Raw genomic sequence first — 25,051 nt, 5'->3', positions numbered from 1 at the left:
TGTCATTCATATAATGATTAAGCAACACACTGCTCACAAAATATATATTAAAGTACAGAAAATATATAAGGATGATACATTTTGTATTTATAATAGGCTTGCATATCGGGAGAGTGATGAGGAGTGAAATTTTAGAAAGATATTAAAGTGTACTTCACACTTTAATGAAAGCGAAGAAGGTAGGACTTCCCTAGTGGTCCTGCAGCTAAGACTCTGCACTCCCAGTGTAGAAGGTCAGGTTTGACTCCTGTTCAGGGAACTAAATTTATGTCACATGCTGCAACTAAGACCCAGCACAGCCAAATAAAGAATTTGTTTTTAAACAAAGAAGGCACCATGTTAACCGTTAGTAATATGGGTCCATAAGTACATATTACACTACTTATTATTTTTGTCTATGTTTAAATATTTTACAGTGAGAAATTTTTAAGGCTTTCTTTTAAAAAAAAAGATGAGACATGAATAAACTAAGTTCTCAATCTAAGACATTAATAAAAGAAAATAAAAAGAGAAAATAATTACCAAAGAAAAAACTAATATTAGTGAATATACGACATATATATTATAAATACAACCAAACATTTGTTCTTTGAAAAAATTTAATATGATAGGAAACCACCCAGCATGCTTAAATTAAGTTAAAACATATATATAAACATATATATGTTTTATATATATATATATATATATGTTTATATACATTACGTGTGTATATATAATATATATATGGAATTAGGAATAAAAAAGAGAGTGTAAAACATGAACTGATTAAAAGAGAGTATCAAGGACTTCCCTGGTGGTACAGTGAACGAGAATTCGCCTGCCAATGCGGGGGACATGGGTTTGATCCCTGACCCAGAAGATTCCGCATGCCATGGAGCAATTAAGCCCCTGGACCACAGTGAATGAAGCCTACACACCCTGGAGCCTGTGCTCTGCAAAAAGAGAAACCACCACATCGAGAGCCTGCCAACCACAACAAAGAGGAGCCCTCACTCTCTCCAACTAGAGAAAGCTGGCATGCAGCAACAAAGACCCAGCACAGACAAAACTAAATAAATAAATAAAAGAGAATATCATATACTATTCTGTATTAACAAATTTGAAAATATAGCTATAGGCATAAATCTTCATAATCTTAAATTAGACAATGGTTTCTTAGATATGACACCAAACGCATAAACAACAAAAAACATATATACAATTTGGATGTCATCAAAATTTGATACTTAAAACTTTTGTGTTTCAAAGGATGCCATCAAGAAAGTAAAAGGGCAGCTCAAAGAGTGGGAGTAAATATTTGCAGATCATATATCTGATAAAGAACTTGTGTCTGGAGTACATAAAAATTCTTACAGCTCAATAATAAAAGGACAATTCAGTCAAAAAATGGGCAAAGGATCTAGACATTTCTCTAAAGAAGATATACAGATGTCCAAAAGGCACAAGAAAAGATGCTCAACATCTTTACTCATCAGGAAAATACAAATCAAAACCAGAATGACACAACACTTCACACTTCCAAGGATGGATTTAACCAAAAAGATAAATAATAACGAGTAGTGATGAGGGTGTGGAGAAATTGGAGCTCTTACCCACTGCTTGTGGAACATTAAAATGGTGCAACTGTTTTGGAAAACAATCTACCAATTCCCCAAGTTTTTTTTTTCCCCAAGTTATTAAACATAAAGTTATCAGAAGATCTGGCAATCCCACTCATAGCTACACACCCACGAGAAATGAAAACATACATCCACACAGAAACTTGCACATGAGTGTTTACAGAAGCATTATTCATAATAGTCAAAAGTGAAAACCCAAATATCCTTTAAGAGATAAATGGATAAACAAAATGTGATACATTCATATAATGGAACCTTATTCAGCCATAAAAAGAATGACATACAGATATATGCTACATTGTGGATGGACCTTGAAAACATTATGCTAAGTGCAAGAAGCCAGTCACAAAAGTCCACATATTATATTATTCCATCCATATGAAAGTCCAGAATAGGGAAATCCAGAGACCTAAAGAAGACTGCATGCTAAGTCGCTTCAGTCGTGTCTGACTCTTTGCAGCCCTATAGACTGTAGCCTGCCAGGCTCCTCTATCCATGGGATTCTCCAGGCAAGAATATTGGAGTGGGTTGCCATGCCCTCCTCCAGGGGATCTTCCCAACCTAGGGATCGGACCTGTGTCTCTTATATCTCCTGCATTGGCAGCCAAGTTCTTTACCACTAGCACCACCTGGGAAGCCCCTAAAGAAGATTAGTGGTTACTAAAGGCTGGAGCAGGGAGCGAGGGGCCTGGAGGGTACTAGTGACTTGTATGGTTTATGAATTATGTCTCAAAAAGCTGTTCTGGACAACAACAACAAGACAAACTCTCCTGGTAATTATTTGACAAGGTAATTTTAAAAATTAGTTAAGGTACAGAAGTCTAAACAAGATATGAACAAACTTAACCTAACCAACATCTATAGAACAGTCCACGCTATAATGGAACACTTTCTTTCTAGTGCACACAGAGCACTCACCTGGATAGACTACATTCTCAGCCATTATAAAATAAACAACAAGTTTTAAACGTTTGAAATCATTTATGGAATGTATAGGGAACCCAACCATGGTGGCCAGATAATAAGCATATCCATGCGATGATAAGATAAAAATAAATGCTCCCTGAGGCCCCAAATCATGTCATTTTGAAAGGACAGGCAGGAAACAGGTGTGGAAATGCACCTGAAGAATTTAAACCCCAAAGCTAAATGCAAAATCTGGTTTCAAATGAGAGAATCCTAGGAAGCTTTGCTAGTTTTTAATGTGAGAAAACCTGGAAAGCAGTGATGCTACTAGCCACTCCGAGAGATAAGAGAGGAGCCGGCAGCTGCCTGCAACCTGCTACTTCAGCATGACTCCACTAAGGAGAGTTGAGACCTGGCGTCAGGTTACAGGGAGTCACGAGATAACCAGGTGGTGGCCTTTCTCAGAAACTGCCCCTGCTGACCTCCAGGTGGAAGAGGAGGCAGTGAGGTGGACAGGGAAGAAGGGAGGTGGCAGGCATGAACACCTCTCAAGCAAGAGGAGAAAATACAACCCGAGCAGCTCAGCCTGGCATGCCCAGCTGGGGTCCTGCAACAGGCAGGAGAAGCCAGAGTAGAGCAAAACTCCATCTGTTAAATCAGTCCCTGGGCTGCAGGAAATAAACTTACAGTTACCAGGGAAGAAAGAGGGGGTGGGGTAAACTGGGAGACTGTAATTGACATATACACATTACTATATATAAAATGGATAACTAATAAGGGTCTATTGTATAGCACAGGGAACTCTACTCAACACTCTGTAATGCCCTGTATGGGAAAAGAATCTTTAAAAAAAAGTGGATATATGTGTGTGCATAACTGATTCACTTTGCTGTACACCTGAAATTAACACAGCACTGTAAATCATCTACACTCCAAAAAAATTTTTTTTAACTAGAGAAAAATATACAGCCCATGGGCTCTTGGCAGCATCCAGGAAAATGGTGAGGGGTAGGCGGGCAGGAGAATCCCATCCTTGTGGGCCAAGCTCTTCGAGTACTTGCAGAAACTCTCTCCCTCTTTATATGTCCTTCCTTAGCCTTGTAGGCGGAGAAGGCAATGGCACCCCACTCCAGTACTCTTGCCTGGAAAATTCCATGGCGGAGGAGCCTGGTAGGCTGCAGTCCATGGGGTCGCTAAGAGTCGGACACGACTGAGTGACTTCACTTTCCCTTTTCACTTTCATGCATTGGAGAAGGAAATGGCAACCCACTCCAGTATTCTTGCCTGGAGAATCCCAGGGACGAGGAAGCCTGGTGGGCAGCCGTGCATGCGGTCGCACATAGTCAGACACGACTAAAGCGACTTAGCAGCAGCAGCAGCAGCCTTGTAGGAGGATCCCCGTCAACATTACTACTATTAAACTTCTTTAACTTTTGCCAGTATTATTGTTTTAATTGGCAATGACATACTTTACTAGTGAGGCTGAAGACCTTTCCTCATGGTCATTGTGGATTTGAAATTTCACTCTTGTGAATGGCTTGTTCATATCTTTCCTCCATTTTTCTACTATTTTTCTTTTGCTGACTGGGGAAGTTTCTTTCATCTCTGGATACAAGTCCTTTGCCTGTTATAAACGTTGCAAATATTTTCCTCTCATTTATCTCTCCTGTTTTTCTTTTTAAACTCAGTTTGGTACCTTTTATAAAGATTTTAAAAATTTAGTCATATTTATCTTTATTTTCCTTATTTTTATTGTTGTGTCTTATTTTAAGAAAGCCTTCACTCTCCCCAATATGCTCTCATTTTTTCCTCGATTACTTCTAGAATTTTGTTTTTGTTTTTTCTGCATTGGTCTTTAGTCACCTGGAATATGTTGTTTCATCATAAGAGTAGCTGTGAGAAGGAGGAAGATGCTGTGCACTCAAGTGTGGTGACCTGGAGCCCCAACAAACCTGGACCTGGATTCTAACTCTACCTCAATTCAAACAGAGATAATAACCTATTTTGTTAATTTGACGACACACATCTTAAAAGTTTCTGAAATAAGGATGTGTCTTATAAACAATGGTGTATCATGGTTTCACTTACAGCTTTCTTAGCAGTATATAAAAATAGTGTGTCTTTCAAGCTCCAGCATCTTAGATTTCATGAATCTAAGGTGGGCGTGCTGATTTTCTTCAACTCCCTTTTTAGATTTCTCTGTTAGGTTCGACAGTTTTTCAGTAGATCCACTTAAAGGGCAATGAGTTTGTAGGAACATTGGGGAATCAGGGGTTTGGAAACCCTGGATTTGGGGGCTGTAACTCTTCAATTGCCCATCTTAGATTTCTTGAAACACAAAGGACCCAACCTCAGGTCCCTAAGGGGGTGAGATAAACAGGCACTTCATGGGCCCAGGGTGGGTGAGACATTCCATCTAGGTGAGTTCATCTTCATTCCAGAGAAAGCAGCTACTCTGAGGCCTCATTCTTCTTGCAATCCTGGGCCTTCCTCCTTAGCCTCCAGAACCTGAGCCTCCATTCCAGGAGGAATGGAGGGCTCCTTCAGGCCCCCTTCCCTAAAACCTTCAGTGGGACAAGGCCATACCTTCAGTTGTCTGCCATATCCAGGACGCTCAGAGCTGACAGTTAAGGGCTCTGTCTAAGGCTGACCTCTGTCCACATTCAACAAGACTGCACCCTCACCCCTGGGGACACCCACACCTACTGGGCACCAGAAGCGATTAAGGCCATGCCCCCACATCCTCTCACAGCAGCTTCTGCCTGGCTCCTCCCACTGCCTACCTGGTGAGTCTGTAGTTTTGCAGCTTCTGCAAATGCTGGAGACAGGGAGCCGAGGGCTCTGACAGAGCTGTCTCGGTCAGAACCCTGGCACTGGGCTCAGGGAAGGCCAGGACAGGGAGAGAGCCAGGGGGCTGCAGAGGCCCCCGGCCAGAGCCAGCGTGAGAACTTTGCGCACTTCAGCCTCACCGCCACCCAGAAAGCCCCCGCCTCATCCCAGATGAGGGGAAGCAGAGTGACACCCCAAAGAGTTACAGTCCCCAAATCCAGGGCTTCCATGCCCTTGATTTCCCAGCGTTCCTACATACTCACTGTCCTCTAAGTGGAGCTACTGGAAAACTGTTGGAACTAATAGAGAAATTTAAAAAGGGAGTTGAAGAAAATCAGCATGCCCACTGCATATGACAGCAAGAACAGGGATGGGACAGGAGACAGCTTCAAACACGAATTTCCCTTGATGTTTAATAACTTCTGCGTGATGTGCTGAGAATCCAAACAATGAATGGTATGCTGCTGGGTTGGCCAAATCATTTGTACAAGAGGGCACAGAGAGGGGATAAAATATTTATCACTTTCCCCTCAGAGGAAAAAATGTGGAGAACTAGCAGTACAAAGTGGAGTTAGTGTCCAAGTAATTAGTGTTATGACTTGATTATAAAACCGCTATTGGCATAAAAAATAAGTCTTCAAAGATAACTAAACAAAATCAATCCAAAATTCTTGATTATACCAACAAAACCATGGAGAGGGATATTAAAATACCCTTGTTTCTCATCTTCAATCTATAACGTTTCATTCCTGATAAAGATAAAATGGGTTCAAGTATATATTTTTAAAGCTTTAAACGAATATACCCTATTTAATATACACTTTTCAGTCGAGTCCCTTAAAATAAAACGGTAGTATCAAAGGAGGGGGAAAGAAAAGATACAAGGAAATGAACACTAGGCAGATGCAAAGGAAAAAAGCAGAGTCAGTCAACCTAAAAATCGAAGTCAAAACCCTAAAACGAGAAATGAGAAGGAAGGGCTTACCCAGCGTCCAGTGGTTAAGACTCCGCCTTCCAATGCAAGGGGTGTGGGTTTGATCCCTGGTTGGTGAGCTAAGGTCCCACAAGGTATGCGGTACAGAGCAACCAACCCGGCTGGAAAACTTGAATACCTCTATGCAAAATTACAGCAACAACTGGTCACATCTTGCACCACATACAAAGATTAACTCAAATGGATCATAGACCCAAAATGTAAAAGCCTAAAAGGAATTTTAAAAATAAAATGGTGAATTGTATGTTAAAAAAAAAGAAATGAGAAGGAAATGAGTTGTAAGTACGAGTGAAAAGGTGACAGAATTCCCACCACTTGGCGGCTCAGGTGGTAAAGGATCCTCAGGCAGTGCTGGAGACGGGTTCAGTCCCTCCGTGGGGAAGGTCCCCGGGGAAGGGAATGGCTACTCTCTCCAGTATTCTTGCCTGGAGAATTACAGGAACGGAGGAGCCTGATGGGCTACCATCCACAGGGTCACAAAGAGTCAGACACGACCGAGTGACTAACACTTTTCATATATTACAGACTATAGTTCAGCTTCTACAATATATATCACAAAACACAAGTATACTGAGACTGTTAGACTTTTACTGAAGATTTTCAACGTCTAGGGGAGAGGTCCAGAGAAGGCAATGGCACCCCACTCCAGTACTCTTGCCTGGAAAATCCCATGGACGGAGAAGCCTGGTAGACTGCAGTCCATGGGGTCGCTAGAGTCGGACACGACTGAGCGACTTCACTTGCACTTTTCACTTTCATGCATTGAAGAAGGAAATGGCAACCCACTCCAGTGTTCTTGCCTGGAGAATCTTAGGGACGGGTAAGTCTGGTGGGCTGCCGTCTCTGCGGTTGCACAGAGTCGGACACGACTGAAGTGGCTTAGCAGCAGCAGTAGCAGGGGAGAGGTCACACTGCACAGCTCACACCGTGCACGTGCGTGCTCAGTCGCTCAGTCATGTGCGCATGCGTGCTCAGTTGCTCAGTCATGTCCGACTCTGTGTGACCCCGCAGACTATAGCCCACCAGGCTCCTCTGTCCATGGGATTTCCTAGGCAAGAATCCTGGAATGGTTTGCCATTTCCTTCTCCAGGGGATCTTCCCAACCCAGGGATCAAGCCCATGTCTCCTGCGTGGCAGGCAGATTTATCACTGAGTCACCTGGGAATCCCACAGCTCACAGCCTTCTACTCAAAAGAGAAATCATTTAATACCTGTCTCCTCAGTCAAGCCCCTCTGACACACCAAGCACACCAGGGTCTCAGCTGCTCCCCGCCCACAGCTGGCCCCAACCACAATCCTCAGGTTTTCTTCACTTGCTAGGATGGACACGGCACAGCCCCAGCCATGCTGACACGGCACATGCAGGCTAATGGAGGAGACAGACTGTACACAAGCAAACACACGTGAGAGAAAAAGAAGACGATAACCTCCAAGGCAGATTCACAGGGACAGAAAGCAGATCGGTGCTTGCCAGGGGCTGTGGGAGGGAAGGATGGGGAATGACCGAATAATGGATATGGGCTTTCCTTCTGGGGTGATGTACATGACGCGGGTGGTGGTTGCACAATATTCTAAACGTCACTGAACTGCACACTTTAAAATGGTTAAAATAGTAACCTTTATGTTGTGTATGCTGCTGCTGCTGCTAAGTTGCGTCAATCGTGTCTGATTCTGTGTGACCCCATAGACAGCAGCCCACCAGGCTCCCCCATCCCTGGGATTCTCCAGGCAAGAACACTGGAGTGGGTTGCCATTTCCTTCTCCAATGCATGCAAGTGAAAAGTGAAAGGAAAGTCGCTCAGTCGAGTCCCACTCTTAGCAACCCCATGGACTGCAGCCCACCAGGCTCCTCTATCCATGGGATTTTCCAGGCAAGAGTACTGGAGTGGGGTGCCATTGCCTTCTCTGTTATGTTGTGTGTATTTTACCACAAAAAAAAAAAAAAGAAAAGAAAAATGATACTTTCAGATGAGGTAAAGTGCTTTGAGGGAAGTCAGGCTGGATGTTATAATAAAGACAAGGGTGGGGCTCCTTAAGGGCAAAGAGTCAGTGAAGAGCTCAACATTTAACTGAGAAATGAACAGAGGGGAGAACCCAGGCTCATGAGGATTTGGGAAAAGAGCATTCCACACAGAGGGACACCAAAGAGGGAGAAACTGGGTTGGAGAATGGGTAGAGGCCCTCAAGAAGCATTTGTGTTCCTTTGAGTGCAATGGAAGCCACTGGGGCAGGGAGGTCCCTGAGCTTAGTGTGTTGAAAGGGCACTTTGGCTACTCTGCAGAGAAAGGTCACAGGGCATGAGCCTGAAACAGGGGGACCACTGAGAAGATGGATGCATTGGGAATGTCTGCAGGCTAGTACAGGTTCCCACGCCCGGAAAGGGAACACACTGAGGCTAGGAGGGTCTAGGCCAAGCAGGTGAGGTTGCCATGGTTACTGGAAGGTTCCCAGGAAACAGAGACAAGGTGGATGTCCAGGGAGAAAGACTGTGTCCCACAGGTTTCATTAGAGCATGGACCAGGCCCACCTGGGCACCAAGTCCAGGGCAGATGCGCAGTGGGAATGGCTGAGAGCTGAGACGGGATGCTGGATTGGGTGTCTCCCTCTAGCCCCAGGTCAGGGCTGCCTGTAGGAGTGGCATAGGATGGGAGGACAGAGAGAGGTGGGCCTAACAGGTGGGAGCTGCCTCTTGACCCTTGGGGAACAGAAGCAGTAGGGGCTGGACAGCCGGACCTATAGTCTCCCATAGGCTGGACTGAGGGGCAGGCATGAGGCTGGCTGGGTGGGTGAGAATAAGGCACTTCCGTGAGACTGCAGGTCTGGCTTGCACTGTAGCCAATGTCAGCCACATGAAAGGAGAGAGCAGGAAGGAGAGCGGGGGAAGAGGTCTGGACCCCAGGAAGAGGATGTCCAGACAGATAAGGAGATGGTCACGGAGAAACCAATTTAACACTGACAGGGACTGCCGATCGTGGCCAGAACCAGCAAGACCAGGTGGAGAGGCTTCCTGGGTCACCGCAGCAGGAGGAACACATGTGTCCTGCGTCCAGTGTTCCAGGTGACACACAGCTCCAGCCCCAAGAAAACCCAGAAAGGGCCAGGAGGTTGTGAAGGCTGCAAGAACCCACATCACATGTGAGGAGCTGCAGTCATCATGCTTGATGGCCGTGGCGTGAATCTAGCAGAATGTAATGTAACACGTCTTCCCAGAGTCTCAACAAACAACACAATTTTCCATCAGACATCAATTTTGCCAGAAACATGAAAAACTAGCAAATATGATGGGAAATAGGAAAACAACATAGACTAAGGGTCTGTACCTTCTACAACAGGGCAGAACACCAGAAGCGTCTCAGCAAAGTACAAAGCTAGACCAAAAAGACACACCTGCATGATCAGGGGAGTGAGATGCGACCAGCCATGACCATCCTCTTTCAGCCCAGCTCACTTCTGGGGACCCTCCCAGGACCAGAACAACCACTGAGTTTCTGTAAACCGGAATAATCCATATCACCAGTGTTTATCCCTACCCTCTGCGGGCACAACTGGAAAGCTGAGACGTTCTCGGGGTCAGGACGCACCTTGCCCTGCCTGAGTCCTAGGGACAGCGAGGTCAGGCCTGCTAGGAGCTGAGAAGTGTCCTCAGAAGAGAGAGGGTGGGATGGAGTTCTCCAGGGACCAATGGGATTGGGGGATCAATGGCCAGGAGGAGGTTCGTGGTCATTCCAGGCTGATGGGAACTAAGCTGTGCTCAGGGATCCCAAGAGTCTGGCACGTACAACAGGGTGCAGCAGGTGCTTCTTTCAGGACAGACTGGAGGGAGGGAGGCACCAGCTGGGAAGGAAGTGTCTGTGAAAGGAAGGAAAAGATCCAGCTGATAGAGCCTGTGCCCACACACCCTGCCCTGAGCCACCCCGTGGCTGCTTCTTTCCCAAGCCTCACTCCTGACACTCCAGTTGGCATGCTGTCTTGGATCTGATCTGTTTACCCATGGATTCAAGAGCTGAAGCTCTGTCCAGTTCACCAAGATCAGAGCTTAGCGATGCTGGCTAAAGGTATGAATGAATGAACAAATGAATACACGCACAGATCATCCATTAAATTGAAGCACTGAGTTCAGAAGTGAGTGAATAGAAAAACATCAGTCACTGGACCAAGGTCAAAGTCACAGAACTCCATTCTTAGCAGCTAGGTGACTTTGGAGGATTGGGCTGTGGCTTCCTCATCTGAGACTGGGTGACAGGACTATGGGGGCATTCAGTGAGGGCAAGCACATGGTAAATATTAAAGGTCTCGGACAGGTGGGATGTTTGTTGCAACCTTTTATCAAGATTCCAGGACGAGAAGCAGACAATGTGCACCCAGACCCATACTAAGAAGCTCTTCAGCCTCTGGGGCTGAGCCTGCCCCCTGGGCTTCCCCCAGGTCTTCCCAGACAGCTCTGGGACTGCAGAAAAGAGCTGCGATCTGAGCAGGATCCTGACCTGCAATACACACACTCCTCCTCATCTCCATTCTTTATAAATCAGAAAATTAACTATCTGGAAAAGAGTCTTCTGCACCAGAAACCCAAATGAGCTTAATGTATAATTTATGCATGAAAATGTAGATGTCAACGTGTGACAAATCGTAGTAAAAATATTTTTGTAGTTAAAATTTTAGGCATCTGTCTTCCTCCCAGAAGAGTCACGGTATCGATGACATGCGGCCCCAGGGCTCTGGGGGTGGGGCAGGAAAGTGGCCTGTCTTTTTCACCAGCAGTGATGAAGCTGCCAGTGCAATCCCAGCCTTGGCACGAGCCACAGGCAGCCAAGTCACAGCTTTGCCTCCCTGGGGTCCTACCACGTCTTGCTCAAAACGGGGATTTCATACTCTATGACAACTCTGTGTTAGACCCGAGGGTGGAAGACAGGATGGAGAATGATCTCACTCCCGGAGCTTTGAGTCCCCTGGGAGAACCAGGCAAGCAGAGGATCACAGACACTGACAGTGTGCCAAATGCTAGGGCAGGGATGGGTCCAAGCAGTCACCAAGGAGCAAGTACTTCCTGTGCCAGGAGCACCCCCGAAAGACTGCAAGAGGCAGGAGTCTGCCAGGAGGATAAAAGCAGGAGAACATTCCTCAAGAGAAGAATCATGTGTGTAAAGAGAGAGGCTACAGCAAGATGGCCAGATGGATGCAGGTGCGGCCTGCAGAACATGGCAGGGGCTAATGGTGAGCCTGGAGTGAAGAGAGGGAGCCAGGTCACCCAGGGGCCTGTATGTCTATCGAGAGGCAGAACCATATCCTAGACTGAAAACTTGCAAACTGATCAAGTCTACACCTCACTCTGGCCAACAGTATAGAGGCTAAGAGGAGGGCTGTTGTGGGCAGCCAATGAGAGAGAAGACAAACAGGTTTTGTGAATGGTAAAGTGCAGCACCCACATACAGTGCCCTCCCCAGCAGGGTCTCGAGTACCGCATAACTCAGCAGCTTGCCTGCTTCAGATGTGCCCTCACTCACAGGCGCCCCAGTCCATAGCCGTGACTGGCACATCACTGCATGGTAACTACCTGAAATGTGGGTGGAACCCTTGCTTCTCATCTGCAGTTGCTACTACTTTTGGGGCTGCTCACGCTTAATGCAGGTCCAGAGGCCCAGTGGGGCCCCAGCACAACCCAAAGCATCCTCTCACAGGAGAGGGAGGAGGGCCACGGGGCACTGTGCTGGAGCCACTGAGCCGCACTCGCAAGGGAGGGAGGAACAGAGTGTCTTCGTTGCACCCTGCCCTCTGTCCGTGCCGTCAGGGTCCCCAGGCAGTCCCCTGTGCAGCCTTGGAGCCCTGTATAAAAGATAGACGCCCAGGCTAATGGGATAGGATGCTCACAGAACAAGGGTTTCAAGCCCCTGACCCTCATCACATCAGTACACATTTTAAAGAACGCAGCCTGATATTATCAACTTTTCCATCTCCCAGGAGGCCAGGGCTCAGGCCTTTGGTTACTCCCAGCCACCTACCTCGCTTGACCTTGGGGGGCCTGAGGCCCTCAACCTGGGCCAGGGCCTCCCAAGCCTCACGCTCCCTCCAGCGTCTCAGCTGCTCCTCGCGCATTTTGTAGAAGAGGATGTGCTTCTGCACATCGCTGAGCTCAGCAAGGAGCTCGGGGTCGATGTACATGTCATGCAGGATCTGCTGAAGCATGGCGGCGCCTGGGATGCGCACGCCAGCAGGACACCCCAGGCCACTCCTCACCCCGGGCTCCTCACGCCACAGCCACTCCCAGAGCCCCTTCTCCATGCAGCATTGTCACTCTGCCACAGCTCCCAGCTGACGACGAACTCATCTCCTCTGCTCGGGACAACAACAGGGATCAGGCAGCTGGAAGGAAAGAGGCAGCCAAGACCTGCAATGGCAATCCGGCGCCTGGAACAGTCTAGTCCTTCTGTTGGGTCCCCAAGAGGCTGGGTCGTGGTCTCCCCTGGGCTCTCAGATGATGGAAGAGTCAAAGCCTCCAGCTCTGCGGGCAATGCCCAGGCCTGGCCCTGCCTGGCCCAGCAGGTGTCGAGTGATCTGTTAGTGGAAGGTAACGATGACACCAGCTGTATCAATGACACTACCCCAGCCAACCAGGAACCGATCTTTCCTCCAAAGGTAAGAGGAGGAGGAGGAGGCAAGTTTGCCAATGAATTCCATGTCTTTTCAGTCAACATCAAACAGGCCAGAGGAGCCAGCCAGGAGCTTCTAGGCTGCTGTCTTTCGCTTTAGTTGCTCCATCATTGCCAGTCTGTCTCTTTTCCAGGACGTTGGCCTACTAAGATAATGCTTCTAACACTCTGCCTTGGAGGAAAAGAGATCTGCCCTTCTTTCTGGCTTGCAGTTAAGGAAGAAAGCCAAATGGAATCAGTAGGGACACCCGAGGGGCTTGATCACAGGATTCAAGGACCTCTCCCTTTCCCCGGTAATGGGCTGACTCAGTATGGGGTCAATTGTGGTCATTGCTGGTCCTTTTTTTGTTGTTGTTGTTGTTGTTGCAAGTATCTGGACATGATCACAAACAATACAAGTGTGTTTTCTCTGTCCTCTCCATGCCCTGAATGTGAAGTGCCCTGGACAGAGGGGGATGTTGCTTTCTGCTTGGAGGGAACTCACCTGTCTTTGGCCATGAGGATGGGTAGTGTTGCTCATGCAACAGATCCAAAGTTCACCCTAACAAGCACTCAGAGCTATTCCCAGCTGCCCCTGTGTTCAGACAAGGAAACAGGTTCAGAGAAGGTAAGAGACTTGTCTCTGGCTACCCACTCCATAGGCTGCCACCTGGGGACTTCATCTAATTTTCAAATTTGACATCCACTAGATACTATGAATATTTTGATGGTTTGCAGCCTGAGCAGGAGAAAACAGAGTTTGGCACTATGGCCTGGGAGGGATGGTAACCTTCACATCCTCTTCCCTCCCCAAGAGGACTAAAGGCGGATCAGGCACCCCAGAGTGATGGAACCCAGGTATGAGTGGGTGCTCTTTATGCCCAGGGGGTCACAGGAAGTATAGAGGGCCAGGCTGCCCCACCCACAGGTCTGGCTGGCCTGTCCCAGTGGGACCCAGACCATGGAGGCCCCACACAGAGGCTCCTGCCATGCAGCGCTGTAGTTCTGGATGCCACCCACCCTCTTCTCTCTCCTCCCCACTCAGGGAGGACAGAGAGCGTGCACAATACAGAGCTGCTGGGACGGGCCGGCTGCCGACGGCATGAGGTCTGGTCCTCTGGCCAGGGCGGTGATAATGTCATCCTTGTGGTAGTGATATGTTTGAAAGAGGGTGGGTGGTAGCCAAATGGGAAGGACGACGCTAGCACCCCGTTTTGTGTCCCAGCGGGCAAAGAGCTCCCTGGCTATCCCAGGTCAGTGGGGCAGGAGGCCGAGCATGGAGCGCGGCCGGGGCGCGGGCTGGATCGGGTTTCCGGAAGGACGTGCTAGGGCCGGTGCGGGTGGGTGTTGCCTGGCCCCGCTCCCCGCTCCACCTCCGGCCTGGCTTCCGCCCGCCGGTCGCGGTCCCCGGGCGAGGGAGGCCGCTAGACTCGGCCTGGAGCGCCCCCTGACGGCCAATCGGAGTGGGCGCGCCTGCCCGTGGGAGAGCCAGAGGGAGAGCAAGCAGCTAGCACCGGCCAAGCGCGCCGGACGCCCCGGGGTCTGCGCGCAGGTGGACCCCTTCCCGCCGCTGGCGCGCTGCGCCAGTACACGACGGCGGTCCAGAGCCCAGACGCCAAGGCGGCGGCAGCGCAGACCAAAGGAGCCCGTGGCAGTTCCTGCCGAGATAGCGCCCAGCGACTGGAAACGAACCAGGTGAGGAGTCCCAGGGGTATTTACACATGGCCTTTTACCGCCTTCCAACTGGTTTTATTTTGTTTTCATTTTTCATCGGCTGATGTGATGTGTTGAACTTTGCATGCTAACGCAGTTCCCTCTGGGGGCAGGGTGCACGCAGGCAATGTTCTTACGAAAGTAACTGGAAACCACCCGAATGTCCCTCAGTGGGGTGGGGAGTGGCCTAATGAGGAACACTGACACTTGTCACAAAGAATGGAGTCTCTATGTCTGCTTTGGCCGAGGAAAATGTCCAGGGCAGAAAAATGGAAAGGTGACAGAGTATTGTGCATTGTGCAATCCATTTTTAAAATTCTATGTTTGATTGTTTTCGTATAAACGAAGGAAGAATATGAAAGAAGACACACATGGTTCCTTGCTTTCTTGTTGGAAGGGGGAGGAAGCCCACTTTAGACCGTTCTGTATTGTTTTATACAGTGAGTAAGATATATAATTCCTATGAGTGAAATAAATATATTTGAGAAGTGCTGAAATGTGCCCCCAAGAAAACTGGCCTCTGGACACGGGAAGGGACATGCACAGTCTTGCCCACACTGGCATCCACCCCCAAAGAGGGACATGCAGACAAAGCCAGACCTTCCTAGCAGGAAGGCTAGAACCTTGGCAGGGATAATCCTTCCTGTCACCAGAGGTTCCTAAGCTGCATAAGGGCTTGGAGACATTTCTCTAAGACAGAAGAGCAGGAGGTTGGGAGAAGTCAGCGGACTCTGGCCAAAGTCTCTGAGGGAGGTGATGAGGACTGTAGAAGCATGACCCATGGGGACCAAGGGCACAAGAGAGGGCATTTCCTTATCCCGGAGCTTCCTATCAGGTATCTGCTTACATCTAAAGTCATTTTAAAATGTAGATCACGTCATTCCTCTACTTGAAACCCTGCAGTGGCTCCTGTTTCACTCAGAGTCCAAGGCTTACAGAATCTGCCTCCTCCCAGCCACCCCTCCCACCTCCGCAAAGTCCCTGTTAACCACCACTCCCATTCTCACCTTTCCACAAATACACACTCCCTCCCTTATACTGGCTGTTCCCTCTGCCCAGGTCTCAGCTAGCTCCTTCACTCCCTTCAAGTCTTTGCTCAAATTTTTAGCCCCTCTATATTCCCGATCCTTCCTTGGTTGCATGTATGCTCAGTCGTGTCCGACTCTTTGTGACCCCATGGACTGTGGCCTACCAGGCTCCTCTGTCCATGAGATTTCCCAGTTAACAATACTGGAGTGGGTTGCCACTTCCTCCTCCAGGAGATCTTCCCAACCCAGAGATTGAACCAGTGTCTACTGCATCTCCTGCATTGCAGATGGAAACTTTACTGCTTAGCCACCGGGGAAGCCTCCCTTATTCTGCTCTATTTATTCCTGTATCACTTACTCTGTAAAAGACTATTTTACAATTGGTTTGGTGTTGTCTCTCTCTCCCTACTTGTAACAAGCATCACAAGGGCAGGTGCTTTGCTGATCCCTGGTGCTGAGAGCTCTGCTGGGTGTGCAGCAGGTGCTGGATAAACACTGTAGCTACTAGAAATGAGAATGGATGATGGAACATTCATGTGGGAATTGACCAGAGGCTGTGTAAACGCTGCAGAACAGGGCTCTGGGGAGATGCTATTGGAGATCCATACCTGGAAGTTGTGGGCAGATGGGCTAAGTCTCTGGAGCATTAGGTGGACTGGCCACTTGCCCTGTCTATCCCCCCAGGTCCTGACCACAGGGCTCCCTTAAAGGCAGGGTCAAGTCATGGTCAGAGAACCCCATCATCTTGACTTCAGGCAGCCCTGCTGCTGCTGCTGCCCTGAGCACCACGTAAAGACGGACTGCGGGAAGGCCTTCCTTACATTCTCCTCCCACCTCCCTGGCACGAAGTCACTTGGGGAAACTGGTCCCAAGCGCACATTTAGGATTTTATCTGGTCTCTGTTTTGTGATCCAAAGGCTCAGTGACAGTCTAGAGGAATTTCTGCTTTGTTACCTGTTAAGCTCCCCTGAAAAATCATGGCCATAAAAATCAATAGTGTCCCTGTATGAGTGCAACAGCCACTTAAAAGACATCCAGTTCACAATAGGAACCAGATATGAAACACTGCAAATAAATTTAACAAACATTGTGTGGACCTATGTGAAAAAAAGTGAATATCCTTGCTGAGAGCACACCGAGGATTTAAGTTGGTATGATGGCACCCCACTCCAGTACTCTTGCCTGGAAAATCCCATGGGCAGAGGAGCCTGGTGGGCTGCCGTCTATGGGGTCACACAGAGTCGGACACGACTGAAGCGACTTAGCAGCAGCAGCAGAGACACACTGCATTCACAACTGAAGAGCTGCAGTACCGTAACATGTTCAGTCCACCGCTGTATTAATTAGCCTTCAAGATGGTTCTCGATGATCCCGGACACCTGGTATCTGTGACTTTGGGTGGCCTCTCTCACACGTACCAGGGTCGTCTGTGTGATCAGTAATAGCATGCACCAGAAGTGATCATCTGTCACTTCTGAGATTAGGTTATAAAAGATTTTTCTGCTTCCTCCTCGGGTTCTCTCCCTTCCTCTCTCTCTTTTCTTCTCTCTCTCTCAGCATTCACTCTGGGGACACCATGTTACAAAACCTACATGTCAAGGAACTGAAGTCTCCTGCCAACAGTTACGTGAGTGGCGGAGGATCTGGTCAGATAAGACTGCAGCCCCAGCCAACAGTTTCACTGCAACCTGACGAGACATCCTGAGCTAGCATCCCCCAGCCAAGCTGGTCCTAGTTTCCTGACCCTCAGACAGGATGTAAGATGTATAAGTGCTATTTCAAGCTGCTGAACTTTGGGGTAATGTGTCATGCAGCGAAGCATAACTAATACAATCTCAAATAATTCATCTATTTCTACAATTTCAAGCCAAACCTGAAATTTAACTGGTATGTGGGCAAGACACTTTGATAAAGTGTTTCCCAAGTTAGCCAAATAATGAACAGATGAGAACAGTCTAGAAAATACAGTGGAATGTTGAACTCTATACTGCCAGTATTCAGACTTCTAAAACAAACATTTCAGTTCTGACACACTCACAAAAAACCAGATAGATTGAAATAAGAAAGCCCAGTTGCCGTTGTTTAATCACTAAGCTGTGTCTGACTCTTTTGCAACCCCATGAACTGCAGCCCTCCAGGTTCTTCTGTCCATGGGGTTTTCCAGGCAGGAATACCAGACTGGGTTGCCATTTCCTTCTCCAGGGGATCCTCCCAACCCAGGGATCAAACCACTGTCTCCTGCATTGCAGGTGGATTCTTTACCACTGAACCACCAGGGAAACCTGAGAAAGCCCATACTCAGATCCAAATATGTATGTAATTATTTAGAATGTGATCTAATTGACACTTAATAACGGGGGTGAGGGAGAGGATGGATATTTATTCAATAATCAGAGCTGGGATAATTAGCTAGATCCTTGCCTGTTACCTGTGATTGTACCAGGATCGCCCTCAGTGGTCATGACCTTAGGGGTTCTGTGACATACAAAAGAATAACTACTGCATCATTAGTCATAATCGTGGGAAATTTCAAAATAACAGATGGATTCAATAAAAGGGGCTTAGATTAATAAATCATGGTGAGTCTATAGAATGAAATACTATACAGATATTAGAACTGACATTGAGCATATCTGTTGGCATAAATGTAATCGTGATATATTACTAGTGGGGAAAAGCATGTGTAGGATGCTCCCAGTTTAATGTATCAGGAAAAAGAGTATTTTAACCCCCAGTGCCTTCTAAAGAGAGTAAACAGGTCCTAATAAAAGGAAAGGCCCAGGGTCTTCCCTAATGCTCCAGTTGTTAAAAATTCATCTGCCCATGCAGGGGACATGGGTTTGATCCCTGGTCCAGAAGCTAGGATCCCACATGCCGCAGGGCAGCTAAGCACATGAGCCACAACTGCTGAAGCGGACGTGCCTAGAGCCTGTGCTCTGCAACAAGAGAAGGCACCGCAGTGAGAAACCCGAGCACCACACCTAGAGAGCAGCTTCTGCTCTCCACAACTAGAGGAAGCGCGCGCACAGCAACTCAAATCCAGCACACACAAAAATAAATAAGTAAATCCAAAAAAAAAAAAGGAACAGCCCATGAACTTCTGGAAACCATGCTAGGTTTAGATATGCACATTTGGGAGGCCAAGCTGTGGTGAGCTGAGTTGCTCCAGGACTGAAAACCAGGATCTCTGAGCCCAGAGGAGGCAGGGGAAGAAGCAAAGGGGCGGCCACACACCTGAGACGGTGGACCACTCTGCCCCAGATCTTCATCAGAATGGTTTAACTCACAAAATGCTTGCTGTGAGATTTATTTAAAAGAGGGGAAAAAAGTGAACTTTAATTCTGCCAGGACAGAGGAGGGACAAAAAGGAACCATTAAGGGACATAGTAGTGGGAAGCCTGTGGGCCCGAGTGCCAGGTATTAGCAGAGTTCATGAGGAGGGCTTGGGGCTTTCCCCACCATGGAATTGCTGGGGTCAGAGTACAGGGTGGAGTACAGGTTGAGGACACCAATGCTGATGTTAAATAAAAAGCACAGACACACACATTTGTGATTCTAGCTTCAGAGCCCAGGGTTGCAGCCAGCCAGACCTGACCTTCCAGTGGCACAGAGCTTAAGTAATCAGGTCTCTGCACAAGGCTTTGATCAGCATTCAGTGGGTTCGGTAAGTTATGTCAGAGCCACTTGGCCAGGCTCACAGTAGGTGGCAGTGGGAGTTATTTCCTGTTCCTTAATATGGGACTGAGTTCCTCACTAACTTGGTGAATCAACATACTAGGTGGGGGTGGTGGGTGTTGGGAGCTAATTCTATGTCCCCAGACTCCTTCTGGTTTACAGGAAAAGTCCTGAGTTCTCCACAGGTGTGTTTCCTGAGCCTGGGACCGATATGCAAAACAAGGAGAAATCAGCTGATTTTCTACTACAGTTTGAACTTGTGGCTGCAGCACTCGGGGAGTCTGGGAACAGGCCAGCGTTCCAGGAGGCGGAGACACTGATGGAGAGAAAACACGGGGCAGTGTGAAGTCTGGTCCTGTCCCCATGCCCCATGCCTCTCTGAGAGTACCCCACCCTCCTCCCTGTTATCACAGTCCCCTTCTGCTTCACCTCCTCTCCGTTAAGGTCATTACGACCAGTGTGTTACTTGGCTAGCCCTGCATTTGTCTTGCCAAGGATGCCGCAGGGGTGGACTGGACATGACACTAAGGACCTCGGCCAGACCCTCTCTAAGGGCCGTTTCTGATGGCCCATTCCCACTGGAGGTCCCTCCTGGGCTCCGCTCTCTCTTTGACGGCAGCCATCCGCCCTCCTTGCTGCCCAGCCCCCCTTTCATCACCTCCCCCAGGAAGCCAGTGACACAGCAAAAAAAAAGGTGGTTTCCAGAGATGGTCCTCGGCTCACCGGATGCCGAGTCCTTTGGGCTGCACACCGCTCGTACAGCAGGGAGCTCTGGGTCCTCAGGTGGAGGGAGGATTGAGCGGGCTGCCCCCTCTCCATCACAGACAGACAACCTACGCTCATCTGCACTCCCGCTCCCTAAACCTCTCCAGGAGCCCTGGTCCTGCTAATTAGAAAACGCTTGACTCCATCCAAATCCCCCTGGAACCAGGCCACTCAGCACAAGTATAACAGATTGACTGTGTCAGCCCAGGACTGATTCTTATTAACTCAAAGGGCAGGAGGCGACTCTGAGACCGCAGATGGCAAACAGGCTTGTGCTATGGGCAGCCGCCCACACAGACCTCCCCAGGTCCCCTGGCACCTACTAAAGACCATGCATCAGCCAGGCCTGCCTGCTGCCTCTCTCAGCTGCAGAGTCACCTCCAAACCACAGGCCTGGCCCCACCAGGCCCCTAGGCCATCCCGCCCAGTGGAGAGGAGCAGCAGTGCCCTCACCCTATAAGCACCTGAGAACTCCAGGGAGCCCTGGGCTCCCATCCGGGCCTGGAAGAGCGAGCCAAGATCACTGCCAATACTTCCTGCATGCCCACCATGAAGCCACGGGCACTGTGCTAAGGCCTTTCTTCTCCTAACTTCTTTAATTTTCAGAATAAGATTATGAGGCAGACAGTTTTATTATTCCAAGGCCAATTTTGTTGTCAAAGTCGACAGCTGCTAATGATCCAGGACCTAAACCTAAGTCTTAGTGAGCCCTAACAGGTTCCTGCCCTTCCATCCTCCACCTCCACCCTCTGGGTTCTTGTTCTGAGCCGAACAGTCCTTCTGGGGCCATGCAGTGGTGTCTCACCTCCCCAGTGGTCACCCCTGGTGGGTATGGACAAGAGTACGTGTGCCTCCTGCTCCCCGCCACCATCTGCCCACAAACCACATCTGTCCCTGTGGGATCCCACATACCATTCAGCTTGAAGAGGCACCCGCCACCTCAAGGCTGCTTTTCGGAGCAGTGAGAAGGCTGAGCAGAGGCTGTGAGCTAGGCAAACAATCCCCCACAGGCTGGGTCCTCAGTTCCCTACAAAGGGGGATTCCAGCCCCAATCCTCACTTCCCCAAGCTGTGGGACTTAGGGTAAAGTCGGCTGGTGTCCTTCAATATCTAGCCTCGCCTCTTCTTCCTGGGCATACAGAGAGACTTTGAGCTGGCAGCTTGATGTGGCTTCAGATGATGGAACATGGGCACGAGTGATGTGCAAGCATCCAGGCCTCTTTCCTAAGATTCTCCCTCACTGGGTCCTCACCCTCTTCCCTGCTCCAGCCACCAGCTGACTAGACTGCTGCTGCTACTGCTAAGTCACTTCAGTCGTGTCTGACTCTGTGTGACCCCATAGACAGCAGCCCACCAGGCTCCCCCTCTCCCTGGGATTCTCCAGGCTAGAACACTGGAGTGGGTTGCCATTTCCTTCTCCAATGCATGAAAGTGAAAACCGAAAGTGAAGTCGCTCAGTCGTGTCCGACCCTCAGCGACCCCATGGACTGCAGCCTACCAGGCTCCTCCGTCCATGGGATTTTCCAGGCAGGAGTACTGGAGTGGGGTGCCATTGCCTTCTCCAATCCTGACTCTAATGCAGTGGTCTTCTAACTTGAACCTGTGTTAGAATCACCAAGTGAAAGTGAAAGTGTTAGTTGCTCAGTCATGTCCAACTCTTTGCAACCCCCCGTCCATGGATTTCTCCAGGCAAAAATACTGGAGTGGGTAGCCATTCCCTTCTCCAGGGGATATTCCTGACTCAGGGATCAAACCTGGGTCTCCTGCATTGCAGGCAGATTCTTTACCGTCTGAGTCATCAGGGAAGCCCCAGAATCACCAAAGGGCTGGTTAGAACAGTGACGGCTGAGCTCTATTCCTGAGTTTCTGTTACCACAGGCCCAGAGTGGGACCACAGAATTTGCATGTTTAACGAGTTCCCAAGTGATACCACAGCTGCTGGTCTAGGGGGTCACACACAGAGAATCATCACACTGTTGCTGAAGCTGCAGTGTTATAATCAGTATCCCCACTTGACAGAGGAAATGGTCCCCAGTTCTGTCTGTTTCACTGGCACTGTGCTGCCTCCACACTAGACCACATCAGTGTGTGGCCCCCACATCAGCCCCTTCTATGTACACTGATTGTGTCCTGTGAGTTGGTGTTTTCAGACAGGGTGAGAACAGTCCTTGGAGTGGACATCCTGGGCTATAAACCCAGTTCTGCTACTCAACATGCGCGGCACCTGCCCAGCAGTGTTGCCCAAAGTAGGTTTTTTAATGAGGCTATCTGACTGTTGCCCTGAGCAGCAGATACTTGGAACAGAAGGAAAGAATATGGGTCCAGATGAGCCCATTCCAGCCTCGCTCCTGAGAACCACGTGGACGTTCACCGGTATTGCTGCCTCCAAGGCCAGTGACTGACATTTGTCCCCGTACAGTTTGGGGGTGGAGAACGGTGCGGGGTGGAATATAGAAAGAGAAAACAAAAACACAGTCGAAAACTTTTAATGCACACTTTGGCCAGGTGTGAGAATTGTGTTGCCCGGAGGAAGGAGGGGAGTTCACCAGCCAGGGACTGGGCCCCCACACCCCAGTTTCTTAGAACATCCTTACAGATTCTCTTTTATATGAGAATCCTGCAAAGACCACCCCCCCAACCCCCTGCAGCTTCCAAGAATTGTTTTAAGATCCGCAGAGAGGGGAGGTAAGCTCACTTCAAAATGCAGTTATGCTTGGAAAGAGATTCAGATACACGTGAGATGTCTAACTTTTAGAAGAGGTGACCAGATGTTCTGTTTACTGGAGTAGCCAATTTCATCCTCAGGGCCCTGGTAGTCCCACACTCCTGGATCATCCCTCCAGGAGCCCTCAAATCCAGGCTGTGGCCTGGATTTAGCTAACGGGCAATAGTCCCCTCAGCTTAGATGGGCGAGACTGGAAGGGTAACTTGGGATATGATTGAGACTTACAGTTGGAGGAACGAAGACAAATCCTACATGTCTGCAGGAGCGGGTGACCCCGTGGGTCTAAAGTGGCTTTGCTGACAGTGGGCTCTCTGGGCAGCAGACCTGAGCCATCCAGCCCCCACTGAGAAGGCAGCCAGTGCCCTTAGGACCCCTCTGATAGTGGCTGACCCTGACCAAGGGCACCTGGGAGACACCCTCATCCCCGGGCTCCACTTCACAGTGAGAAGTTGGCTCCTTTGGACTCCCTGAATGGGTCCTATTTTTTTTTAAAGTGAGCTCTGCCAGAGTAACAATAAGTGGAAGGAAATTTGGAATAAGCAAGAGATTGTGAGTGGAAAACTCTGCATGGTTTAGAGAACAGCCTTCAGTTATCTGATCCTGATTCTCAAATTTCATTGCCTTTGAGCTGTTTTACAACTCTTTAAGTTGTAGTTAATGCAAAATACTTCTTGTCTATGGACATGCATATAGTATATTTGCATGATCCTTCAGGAAAGGGGAATGACCATTGACCCTTTCCCCCTGAAAAAAAGCCAGTCTCAACATTCCTTTACTCGTTTTAGATTTATAGTCCACTGCAATTTCTCCTTTGAACTGCTTGTTAATCTTGCCAGATCCATTGTTTAATTAATGAGTTAAATCTTTCACATGTGCTTAACATTTAGATGAGTGATGCCGCATTTTTGAAAAATAATCTGACAAAATACACAGGAAGGAGAGCCTCTCAGGGATGAGAAGAGTTGCCATGCAGTGCAACCTCCCCGGCAGCCCCATCCATATCACCCCCAACAGGAGGTGTCCAGCCTGGGTTTGCCCTGGGTTTTACCTCCAGCAACAGGGTGCTCAGTCCCTCCCAGAGGTCAGTTCTCCACATGTATGATCATAGCTGTGCTGACTTTTAAAAGTAGAACAAAGCAAGAACAGATCTAAAACTAAAAAGAAAACACAGCCCTCCTCCCAGCCCCAGCTGATGACTGCTTGGACCCCCAAAATCACCTACAAACAAAGCTTGCAACCCCGGGCTCCCTGCAAAGGCACGGTAAGGCTGAAATGGCTGGGCGGTGAGGGCTAGGAGGGGATGATGTGACCCAGAAGAAGGTGCCGCCACGCAGTGGAGCCCGAAGGTGAGACTGCTGGGCTCATGTGCCTTAGAACAGTCTTAAGACACTGTTAACCAGCTGCCCTCCTGACCTTAGGGCTATAAATAAAATCCAAAAGGTCTTGAAAACGAAGATTTCCTCCTGGGGACCTGGGCTAGTACAGCAGGACTGCATGCATGTGTAGTGCATGCATGTGCACACACACGTATATACACCCACATACACACACACACACGTGTGCCTCCAGAATTGCATGCACATGTCTTACACACATACACACACATGCCTCCAGGACTGCATGCGTGTCTCACACACACACACCAGTGCCTCCAGTCCTGCTGCGGCCATCCTGCATCAGGGTTGGACACACTCGCTTGTCAAGGTGGGAGGTGCACGGACCACCTCCTGGCCTTGGCTTCAGGCCTGCTCCAGGCCCCTCCGCTGGACTCAGCCCCTCACTCTGAGGCCTAGGGTGGTCCCAGCACTTCTCTCATCTCTGTTCTCCCTGCCTGGAATGGAACCAAATATGGTTTCCAACCACAGGAGCATCCACCCCATCCAAACATGTCATCCTGCTAGTTTCAGAGCATCTATTCAGGTTCTTCTTTCTCGTCCAAGCTCCTTTAACCCAGCTCCTTCCCCAGTCTCCCCCAGATCATCCCTTCAGGAGCTCTTGAAGGCAGGCTGTGGCCCTCTGCTGGCCCCCTTGGCTGGAGAGGAACACTGCTTCCTCTGGGGGCTTCAGGAGCTACGTCTCAGGCTGTGTTGGTTTCTGGCAGGATCCACACTCCCAGCAAGAAACCCGTCTTCTGCCTCCCCACCACCATGACATAGAAAGCAAACAGAC

General features: G+C 48.9%; 1 protein-coding gene across 2 annotated transcripts in view; it reads right to left on the bottom strand.

Annotated features, from left to right (window-relative positions):
* SH2D4B (SH2 domain containing 4B) overlaps positions 1-12,968 on the bottom strand; it is an 83,975-nt gene extending 71,007 nt beyond the window's left edge. The window contains exon 1 of one of the 2 annotated variants that reach the window (XM_055537816.1): positions 12,337-12,968. In XM_055537816.1, coding sequence (XP_055393791.1) covers positions 12,337-12,630 — 294 coding nt within the window. In that variant the 5' untranslated portion in view covers positions 12,631-12,968. The remainder of the gene's footprint in view (positions 1-12,336) is intronic. The other variant, XM_055537806.1, reaches the window with a different exon arrangement.
* Positions 12,969-25,051: the final 12,083 nt, after the last annotated feature.

Source organism: Bubalus kerabau, chromosome 1 (genome assembly GCF_029407905.1).
Source record: "Bubalus kerabau isolate K-KA32 ecotype Philippines breed swamp buffalo chromosome 1, PCC_UOA_SB_1v2, whole genome shotgun sequence".
NCBI lineage: Eukaryota > Metazoa > Chordata > Mammalia > Artiodactyla > Bovidae > Bubalus > Bubalus kerabau.
The sequence above is the reverse complement of the archived record's forward strand: the minus strand, read 5'-3'. Positions and strand labels throughout refer to the sequence as shown.